The sequence below is a fragment of the Lepidochelys olivacea genome (genome assembly GCF_965140295.1).
Source record: "Lepidochelys olivacea isolate rLepOli2 genome assembly, chromosome: 6".
Lineage (NCBI taxonomy): Eukaryota > Metazoa > Chordata > Testudines > Cheloniidae > Lepidochelys > Lepidochelys olivacea.
The window spans coordinates 124,173,253-124,182,692 of NC_140416.1; the positions used below are offsets into that span (position 1 = coordinate 124,173,253).

General features: G+C 45.8%; 1 protein-coding gene across 4 annotated transcripts in view; it reads right to left on the reverse strand.

Annotated features, from left to right (window-relative positions):
- The window catches only part of KLHDC1 (kelch domain containing 1), a 65,554-nt gene extending 56,796 nt beyond the window's left edge, over positions 1–8,758 (reverse strand). For 2 of the 4 annotated variants that reach the window (XM_084631298.1, XM_084631296.1), the window contains exons 1-2: positions 8,475–8,758; positions 457–552 (exon numbers count right to left, since the gene is read on the reverse strand). In XM_084631298.1, coding sequence (XP_084487424.1) covers positions 457–552; positions 8,475–8,582 — 204 coding nt within the window. In that variant the 5' untranslated portion in view covers positions 8,583–8,758. The remainder of the gene's footprint in view (positions 1–456; positions 553–8,474) is intronic. The other 2 variants (XM_084631299.1, XM_084631297.1) reach the window with 1 other exon arrangement.
- Between the last annotated feature and the right edge of the window lie 682 nt (positions 8,759–9,440).

Sequence of the window (9,440 nt, forward strand, 5' to 3'; positions counted from 1 at the left end):
TTTAACATTAGTAGTGGCTGTTTAACATTCTTCAGAAATATGAGTGGAATGAACAGAGTGTTATCATATGATATGACTGCAACTCTTTTTCCCCAGAAAACACAACAAATATTTATTGAACAATTCTGCCTTTTCTGTATTATTATTAATAATAATTCTATCATTTCCATCTAGTGATGGACCTGTGACAGGGCCCTATTAGTAGAACCCTGGTCACTGATGTTGCTGCAACATGGAGAAGGCTATGAGCAGTTAAACACTTTCTGTTGGGGGATTATGAATACCTGGGTGGTAATCTCTGGGTTAAGAATGTAACTGGGAGGACATAAAAAGAGAAGCTCAAAGGAAAGCTAGAGAGTAAGCCTGGGCTGAGAAGTGAAGGCTGCAGGAAAGCCTCTCCTCGCTGTAAACCTGCATTACACAGTGATAATTCGTAAGAAAGGAATAAATACACACCTTGGTGAAAGGGTAATAACACAGTGGGTGGGTGTGACTGAGACACCACACGAACAGTACAGGCAGTAAAGTACATTTGGTAGTGACGTAGGTGCCCTGTGACAGGAATCAATGGCATTGTTAGGGTGTTTTTTGTTCCTATTATACTTTAAAAACTCTTCCTCATTGTCCTTAACTCTCTTAGCCATGATTTCTCCTTGTATCCCATTGCTTCTCTTATCAATTTTCTACGATTCCTAACTTCTGATTTATGTTAATTACGATCAGCTTCCCCTTTCTTCCATTATTATATTTTATTTTTTACTTTTTACAGCTGCCTTTACTTCCCCTCTACACCAGATTGTTTTTTTTCCCCTCAACTGTGGGATTATGGCTTTTGGGGCACCCAGTAAATTGTTCTTAAACAATTCCCAACAATCATTTACATTTTGCTAATTAAATTCTTCCTCTAAGTTTATCTGTCTCAAAATATTTTTCAGCTTTGTGAAATTGGCCCTCTGAAAGCACCAAGTATGTATCTGGTCTGGACTTTATTCTGTTTGCACATTATAAATGTGATCAAATCATGATCACTTATACCTAGATTACCATTCATTTTTAGTTCTGTGATCAGTTGCGCTTTTTCTGTCAAGACACAGTCTAATACAGAATTCCCCCCTGCTGGTGTAAAGAAGTGATAAAGCGATTAGGTGCATGTAAAATGGTAAGGGCCTAATTGTATTTAATGGATTACATCTTGGTTAGCAATACATAATAAATGCATACACAATATATAAGTAATATAAATGTTGGCCTAATAACCCGATTGGGAAGGAGTGCAAATAAGGCCTTCTTGGCTTACTAAATATCCTGTTATTCAGTTTTTGGAATGTCTCCACTGAGTACAGGAAAAAGAAGAGGTCATTGTGACCTGCTAAAGATGATCAGGATAAACAAGGTACACCCCTCTTAAATAATAAGATTAATAGTTTTGTTATTGTTAATAAGTAGATAAACACGTTATATAATTATGTAATGTGGAATTGTATGTATTGTCAGAAATATTAATTATTATTATTACATAACAAGTCAGAGGAGGGGTGTTGATAAAAGTAGAGTGTCATCCTGGGTATAAAAATGGTGTACTGAGATTTAAGTATTTGCCTTTGTGTACTTCCAGTCAATGCATTGGCCTGTTACATCCCAAGTGATCACTAGGGCAGTGGTTTTCAAACTGTGGGTCACGACCCAGTAGTGGGTCGCGGAATGTAAGGCACTGGGTTGCGGCAGCTCTGGTCAGCACCGCTGACTGGGCCATTAAAAGTCCCATTGGTGGTGCTGCCTGGCTAAGGCAGGCTAGTCCCTATCTGTTTCAACATTGCGCTGCACCCTGGAAGTGGCCAGCAGCAGGTCTGGCTCCTAGGCGGGAGGGACCACAGAGCTCTGCACGCAGCCCCCGCCCTGAGCACTGGCTCCACACCCGCACTGGCCGGTTCCCAGGGTGCAGCACAGTCCACAGTGCCAGGACAGTTAGGAAGCCTGCCTTACACCCCCACTATGCCGTTGACCGGGAGCCACCTGAGGTAAGCCCATGCCCCAATCCCCTGCCCCAGCCCTGAATCCCCCACCCCAAACCCAGAGCCCCTTCCTGCACCCCAAACCCCTCATCCCCAGCCCCACCCCAGAGCCTGCACCCCCAGCCCAGACCTTCTCCTACACCCCAAACCCCTGCCCCAGACCAGAGCCCCCTCTCACACCCTGAACCCCTCATTCCCAGCCCCATCCCACAGCCTTAGAATCATAGAATCATAGAATATCAGGGTTGGAAGGAACCCCAGAAGGTCATCTAGTCCAACCCCCTGCTCAAAGCAGGACCAATTCCCAGTTAAATCTTAGCTAAACCCAGCTTAACTCTCCTAGCCATGAACCCCTCATTCTCCCCCACACCTCAATCCTCTGCCCCAGCCCTGAGCCCCTCCCATACCCCAAACCCCTCATTCCCAGTTCCATTGGATCGCAGGCATCAACAATTTTCTTCAACTGGGTCACCAGAAAAAAAGTTTAAAAACCACTGCACTAGGGTGTGGCATTCTCTACCTATGCTAAAATAAACCTGTTCCTTGGATTTGAATGTGGAATTACAGTGGCATTCGTCTGCTACAGCAAGCAATGGTTGTCTGCTTTGCTAGGCTCATAAGGTAACCTGTGGGCCTGATCGGTGGTCCTGAAATATCCTTACAGTTGGATTCAACACTTTTGAGTTAGGAAATTGTCACTTATAAAATTTATAAATCCATGGTACGCCCACATCTTGAATACTGCATTCGGATCTGGTCGCCCCATCTCAAAAAAGATATTTTGGAATTGGAAAAGATACAGAAAAGGGCAACAAAAATTATTAGGGGGTTATGGAACAGCTTCCATATGAGGACAGATTAATAAGATTGGGACTTTTCAGTCTGGAAAAGAGACAACTAAGGGAGGATATGATAGAGATCTATAAAATCATGAGTGATATGGTGAAAGTGTATAAGAAAGATTTACTTTTTCTTCTAACACAAGAACTAGGGGGTCACCACATGAAATTAATAGGCAGCAGGTTAAACACAAACAAAAGGAAATATTTTTTCACATAATGCACAGTCAACCTGTGGAACTCTTTGCCAGAGGATGTTGTGAAGGCCAAGACTATAAGAGGGTTAAAAAAAGAACTAGATAAGTTCATGGAGGATAGGTTCATCAGTGGCTATTAGCCAGGATGGATAAGGATGCAAAACCATGCTCTGAAGTGTCCCTAATTTCTGTTTGCCAGAAGCTGGGAATGGGCGACAGGGAATGGATCACTTGATGATTACCTGTTCTGTTCGTTCCCTCTTGCATTGGGCCATTGTCGGAAGAGAGGATATTGGGCTAGGTGGACCACTGGTCGGACCCAGTATGGCCGTTCTTATGTTCAAGAATGTTTTAGTGCTGGAAGCCATAGACCTCTAGCATGTGTCACTGAAATTTAAAGTTGTCTATGATCATGCAGCTTTTCCCATCTACACATTATAGATAGGGGCATAAGGAGCCAGTCATCCTGTTCCTAAGTGTGATTTGGTGGTCTGTAGCAGACACCAACTAGTACCCCATCTTGGGCTTTATCTGTTAGGACATGTAACCAGAAGCATTCGAGATCAATGTCTTCTAAGTTGTCTGTGCCCTGGAAACAGGTAATGCCATTTTTGACATAGAGTGCCATTGCGGGTGCCCTTTTGCCCACTCACTCCTTCCTAAATAGGTTAGAACCATTGATTTTAACATTCCCATCACGTGAATCATCCCACCAGGTGTCAGTAATACCAGTTAGATCACATTTATGCTCATAAATGAGCAATTCCAATTCCTTTTGTTTGTTAACCAGGGTCCATTGGTGTTTCTATCAAGCATTCTTAAAACTACAATACCCACCTGCTGAAGTAAAAAAACAGATTGACAGAGCCAGAAGAGTACCTAGAAGTCACCTACTACAGGACAGGCCCAATAAAGAAAATAAGAGAATGCCACTAGCTGTCACCTTCAGGCCCCAACTAAAACCTCTCCAGCGCATCATCAAAGATCTACAACCTATCCTGAAAAATGATCCCTCACTCTCACAGATCTTGGGAGACAGACCAGTCCTTGCTTGCAAACAGCCCCCCAACCTGAAGCAAATACTCTCCAGCAACCACACAAATAAAACATTAACCCAGGAACCTATCCTTGCAACAAAGCCCGATGCCAACTCTGTCCACATATTTATTCAAGTGACATCATCATAGGACCTAATCACATTAGCCATGCCATCAGGGGCTTGTTCACCTGCACATCTACCAATGTGATATATGCCATCATGTGCCAGCAATGCCCCTCTGCCATTGTACACTGACCAAACCGGACAGTCTCTACGCAAAAGAATAAATTGACACAAATCTGAGATCAGGAATCATAACACTTCAACCTCTCTGGCCACTCAGTAAAAGATTTAAGGGTGGCAATTTTGCAACAGAAAAGCCTCAAAAACAGACTCCAACGAGAAACTGCTGAGCTTGAATTAATATGCAAACTAGATACCATTAACTTGGGTTTGAATAGAGACTGGGAGTGACTTAGTCATTACACATGTTAGAGAGCTTATTCCTTCTCTCCCACTTCCCTAGTCCTTCTTGCATGAACAGAGAGCAACAATACCCGAAGTCCGAAGGTGCAAACAATTCGATGTTTATTGGGGTGAACTTCCAGCAAGCTTAAATACAAGTTCCTTTTTCCTTATTTTCGAATCCCAACTTACTTCCTGTTTGCCCCTAATTTATATAGTAATATTCTTAGCTATACCTTAACCAATCATTCTACTGAAATTTAACTAACCAATCCTAACATATTGTAACATGATTAGCTAACCAATTATATCCCACCACCTTAATTAGTTTACACCCAGCAAAATTAATTATACAGCAAACAGAAACAATCACAGAACCAGACAGAGACCATGCCAATAAACAATAGCAAAGTGGGAACTATAATGACAAAACAATACAGAAGTGAGGATTTCACAACTACATCTATAAAGACATAAGAGTTTCCCAGCTGTGTCTATTGATAAGTGAGTTCTTACCAGACAGAAAACTATCAACCTCGATTTCCTTTTACATCTTCTAGGCATTTCCCTTTCTCTGGAGGTGATAGGCACTATCAGGACAGGACTGTATTCCTAACAGCCCAATAGCACCTTCTTTCAATGTGACTACTTTGGAATGTGAGGATGTGACCAGTCGCTTCCCAGCTTATGTCTGCCTCTGTCGCTTAGCCAAAGGCCTTAGCCTAAGAACAGGGCCTCAGACTGTCACAGTAAGAGAAGGACCTTACACTGGCAGACAGTGATTTTGATTCTTTCTTTTATACCTCTAACTAGCCAAGTGATAAGAATACACCTAAATTCTTAAAGTACAGGCCTTTGCAGACAGGCCTGAATATCTATATCCTAACACTACATATTGAATCTATTTCTCTAAGTTAAGTATCCTCACACCTTCTTGTCAACTGTCTAAATGGGCCATCTTTGATTAAAACAAAAGGTTTTTCCCCTGCTGATAATAGCTCATCTTAACTAATTAGCCTCTCACAGTTTGTATGGCAACTTCCAACTTATCTGTATATATATATCTATAGATATATCTTCTTACTATATGTTCTATTCTATGCATCCGATGAAGTGGGCTGTAGCCCACGAAAGCTTATGTTCCACCCCCCACTGTTCCTCAGACATTCTTGTCAACTGCTGGAAATGGCCCACCTTGATTATCACTACAAAAGGTCGTCCGTCCGTCGTCCCCGCCCTTCCCCCCCCCCCCCCCCCCCGCTCTCCTGCTGGTAATAGCTCACCTTAAGTGATTACTCTCTTGTTACAGTGTGTATGGTAACACCCATTGTTTCATGTTCTCTGTATATAAATCTCCCCACTGTATTTTCCACTGAATGCATCCGATGAAGTGAGCTGTAGCTCACGAAAGCTTATGCTCAAATAAATTTGTTAGTCTCTAAGGTGCCGCAAGTCCCCCTTTTCTTTTTTCTAATAAATTTGTTAGTCTCTAAGGTGCCACAAGTACTCCTGTTCTTTTTGCAGATACAGACTAACACGGCTGATATTCTGAAACCTTGATTAATTTTGTTCTCAACATCTCAATTTTGTGGTGAGTGGTCATATCTTCTCTCTTTTTACCGTTCCCTTTTGTTATTAGTTGAAATCCCTCCTGACTACTCTAGCCAGCTTGTGCCAGAGAAGACACACTATACAACCCCCTTTTCCCACAAAAGGTGGACCAACCAATGTTCCACAAAACCAAAACCCTCCACCCTGCACCACTTATGTAGCTAGAGGTTCACTTCTGTCTTCCTTTGCTCATGGGACAGGAATGATTACAGAGAAGATCATCTGGACATTCATCTTCAGCACTCTTCTGAGTTCCATTAAATCATCTACTATCTGAGAGAGATCCTGCAACACATTGTCATTGATGCCAACGTGAACCATCATCAATGGATCCTTTCCTGTCAACTTCAAAAGCCCATCCAATCTTGGAGTAATGTCTCAGGACTTGGCTTTGGGAAGACAGCACACCATTCTGATGTCCACCTGCCCCTTGAAGAATGTTCTTTCAATTCTTCTGAGTACTGAATCCCCAACAAAGATCATCTGTCTTCTTTGGACAGCTGTAGAACTCTGTGGGAAAGCTTGATTTTCTTATAGGTTGGCGCAAGCTGACATCAAGAGGTGTGTCCTGTACAACTCACCATTCCCTTGCGCCAGCAGGATTTTGTTTCCAAACTGAGGACCTGTTATTGAATGGAAACTACTGGCTGTGTGGAATTCTTCCTAGCCCTCTTCTCTCTGATGGCCACAGCCTGACCATCCTCGTCTATCTCCATCCATGTAGGATGCTTCCATGATCTCTTGCAGCCTGGTGGTTTGTAACGACCAGAAGCATCTTGGACTTCCTTTCTGATTCCTTGGTGGCCAACTCTGTTCTTCCTTGAATCTGGGGTACCAATGTTTTCTGAACCTGACTGTCTAGGAATGCCTCAGCTTCTCAATACTATCTTTATTTGCCCCTCCAGTCCTGAAGCATGGCCACCAATTTGCATTTCATGAACAGGAAGTCGCTTTTGGCAGTAAAGAAAAATGATACATCCATTACAGGTCACCATCAATGTTCATTGCTGGCCATCTTGAAATTGCATGCAGAACTAAATCTGGAAGAAAACCTCTCACAATCTTTCTCTTAACTCCCTCTGATACTTTCCTATTAGTTGCCCTCTGTTCAGGGCTCTTGAATTTGCCTAGCAAGTGACCAAGTCTCCCTGCTCAGCTCAGTTCAACTCTGCCCCTCATCACCAGGGAGTGATTAATCACTCAGAGACTTCAAACAGCTATGCTGATCAAACTCCAAGGGTTAGAACCTCATGGCCTTTACCAACGCACCAACAAACAGATCCATTTCAGCTGCTTACTCAGGTACCTATTGCCCAGCTGTGTAGTCCCTACCCAGAGAGCAAACAGTCAAAGAACCCACAGCCAGATCAAATGCACGACTCATCAAGTTCTGCTGCCTCCAAGCACAGACTCCACAGCTATAGCCTCCCAACTCCTGTTAGCTGCCTCTGTTCTGATGACAGTTAACACCCTAACAGTCTGGTGTATTAAAGTGTCAGGGTGGTTTATCTGTGTCACACTTTCCATGCTTAATGAACACTCACATGAGGTACGTTTGACAGAAAAGGTAGCTGGGGACAGGTGGGTATGAGAGGAGTCCCAACTTGGGATCCCCTCCCACAGCAGCTGGTAAATGTGACTGGGTGGACAGCACATAGGTACAAATGAAACGGAAGCAGTTTTGCTAAGGAACCCTTCCCGGAGCAGATTGGAAACAGGAAGGGGGGCAGACAGCTGTGCCTGTGTGTTTTATTCAGAAAACCACTCCCCAGTGGAGCAGATGGGAAATGTGAATAGGGCATAGGGGTGTGTGCGATCTTTCTCAGGACACCCCACTGGAGCAGAGGAAAGTGTATCTGGGACGGGAGCGAAGTTCTCACTCTCATGTTCTAGGCTTGGACTCCCTGGAGGCACCAAGCACGTGCCCCTTCGCCTCGACAGGCGGCCGTTATGGCGGTTGGGAATCCAGCGCAGCAGCACGAGCGTTCGACAGCTGACACTTGAAACACCCGCTCCCTTCCCGCGCGGCATGTCCCGCCCCGCCAATCAGCGACCGAGCTGACGTAAAGAACGTGCACGCCCCCTCCGCCCTGTCCGTGTGGCGGTTGCCGCCCTCTCACGAGGAACAAGGATTAACCCGCAGTTAGCGGTAGCTCCTTTGGGGGCAGCTGAGGAACCCGGGTGCTACTAACCACTGCTCCCACCCAGCCCAGGGTGCCGTGGGGCACAGTGCGTTGGCCCGGCCGTGCAGCAACAAAGCCCGCCCCCCATTGCCACCCCTGATGCCCCAAGCCGCCTCCTCCCTGCTTACCACGTATCCCCCCCACACATAGAGAAAGTTCCCGTCCACCACGGCGCAGTGGCCACTCCGTTCCTCGGCCACGCAGAACTGCTGAGAAGGAGGTGGACCCGCCGCCATCTTATGAAGGGGGGAAGGGAGGCGTCTGCCGCAACGACCGCGACTCGCCACCCCCTTCTGGAGCGCCACCTGCTCTCCGCCGCTCGGTCACCCTCCGGCGGACGGGAAGCGGAGAGGGTCCAAAGTATGGGGAGTAGCGGAACGAGCAGCACAGCAGCGCCTCCTCTCCTCCCGCTCCAAATCAGGCGCTCACGTGGGAGGAAGTGGGGGGGCTGCGGGATCAGCGAGGCGACTCGGGGCCAGGTGTCCGGCTCTGTGGCTCAGCTCCTTCCGCCTGCTTCAGAAAAGAAAGTGGGCCGCTCACTGGTAGCAGGTCGAAGTGGGTGCAGTTTGCACCTCATGTAGAGGGTGCAGGGCCCCTTGCTGTGCTGGTTTGCTCCCCCTTTCCGACAAAATAAGAACCGTCTCATGCTTTTGCTGTAGCCCGTCAAGATGAGGGGCCCCTCTTTCGTGGGGGGCATTATCGCCCCCATCCCGGGGCAGCAGGACCTCGGGCACCCAACACCCAGGCCCGCTGGCTTTGAAATTGAAACAAGTGATCACATGGGGTCGCGGGGCATGTGCACCAGGGGTCTGTCTATATTACAAAATGTTATTGCGCTTCAACATGTTAGTGAATGGCCCATTTAAGATGGTGCTGACCTAGTCTGTGCTGACTGTTAAACTGTGGTCAGTGACCTTATGTCATCCAGCGTGGGTCAAACACAATAGGAACTGTTGTACTGTATTGGGTCAGACCCCTAATCAATCTCATCCGTTATTGCCCTGCCTCTGAGGGTGGCCAACATCAAATGCTTTCAGAGAAAGGTGCAAGAAACCCCACAGTGGGCAGATATGGGATAATCCCTGCCCGTTATA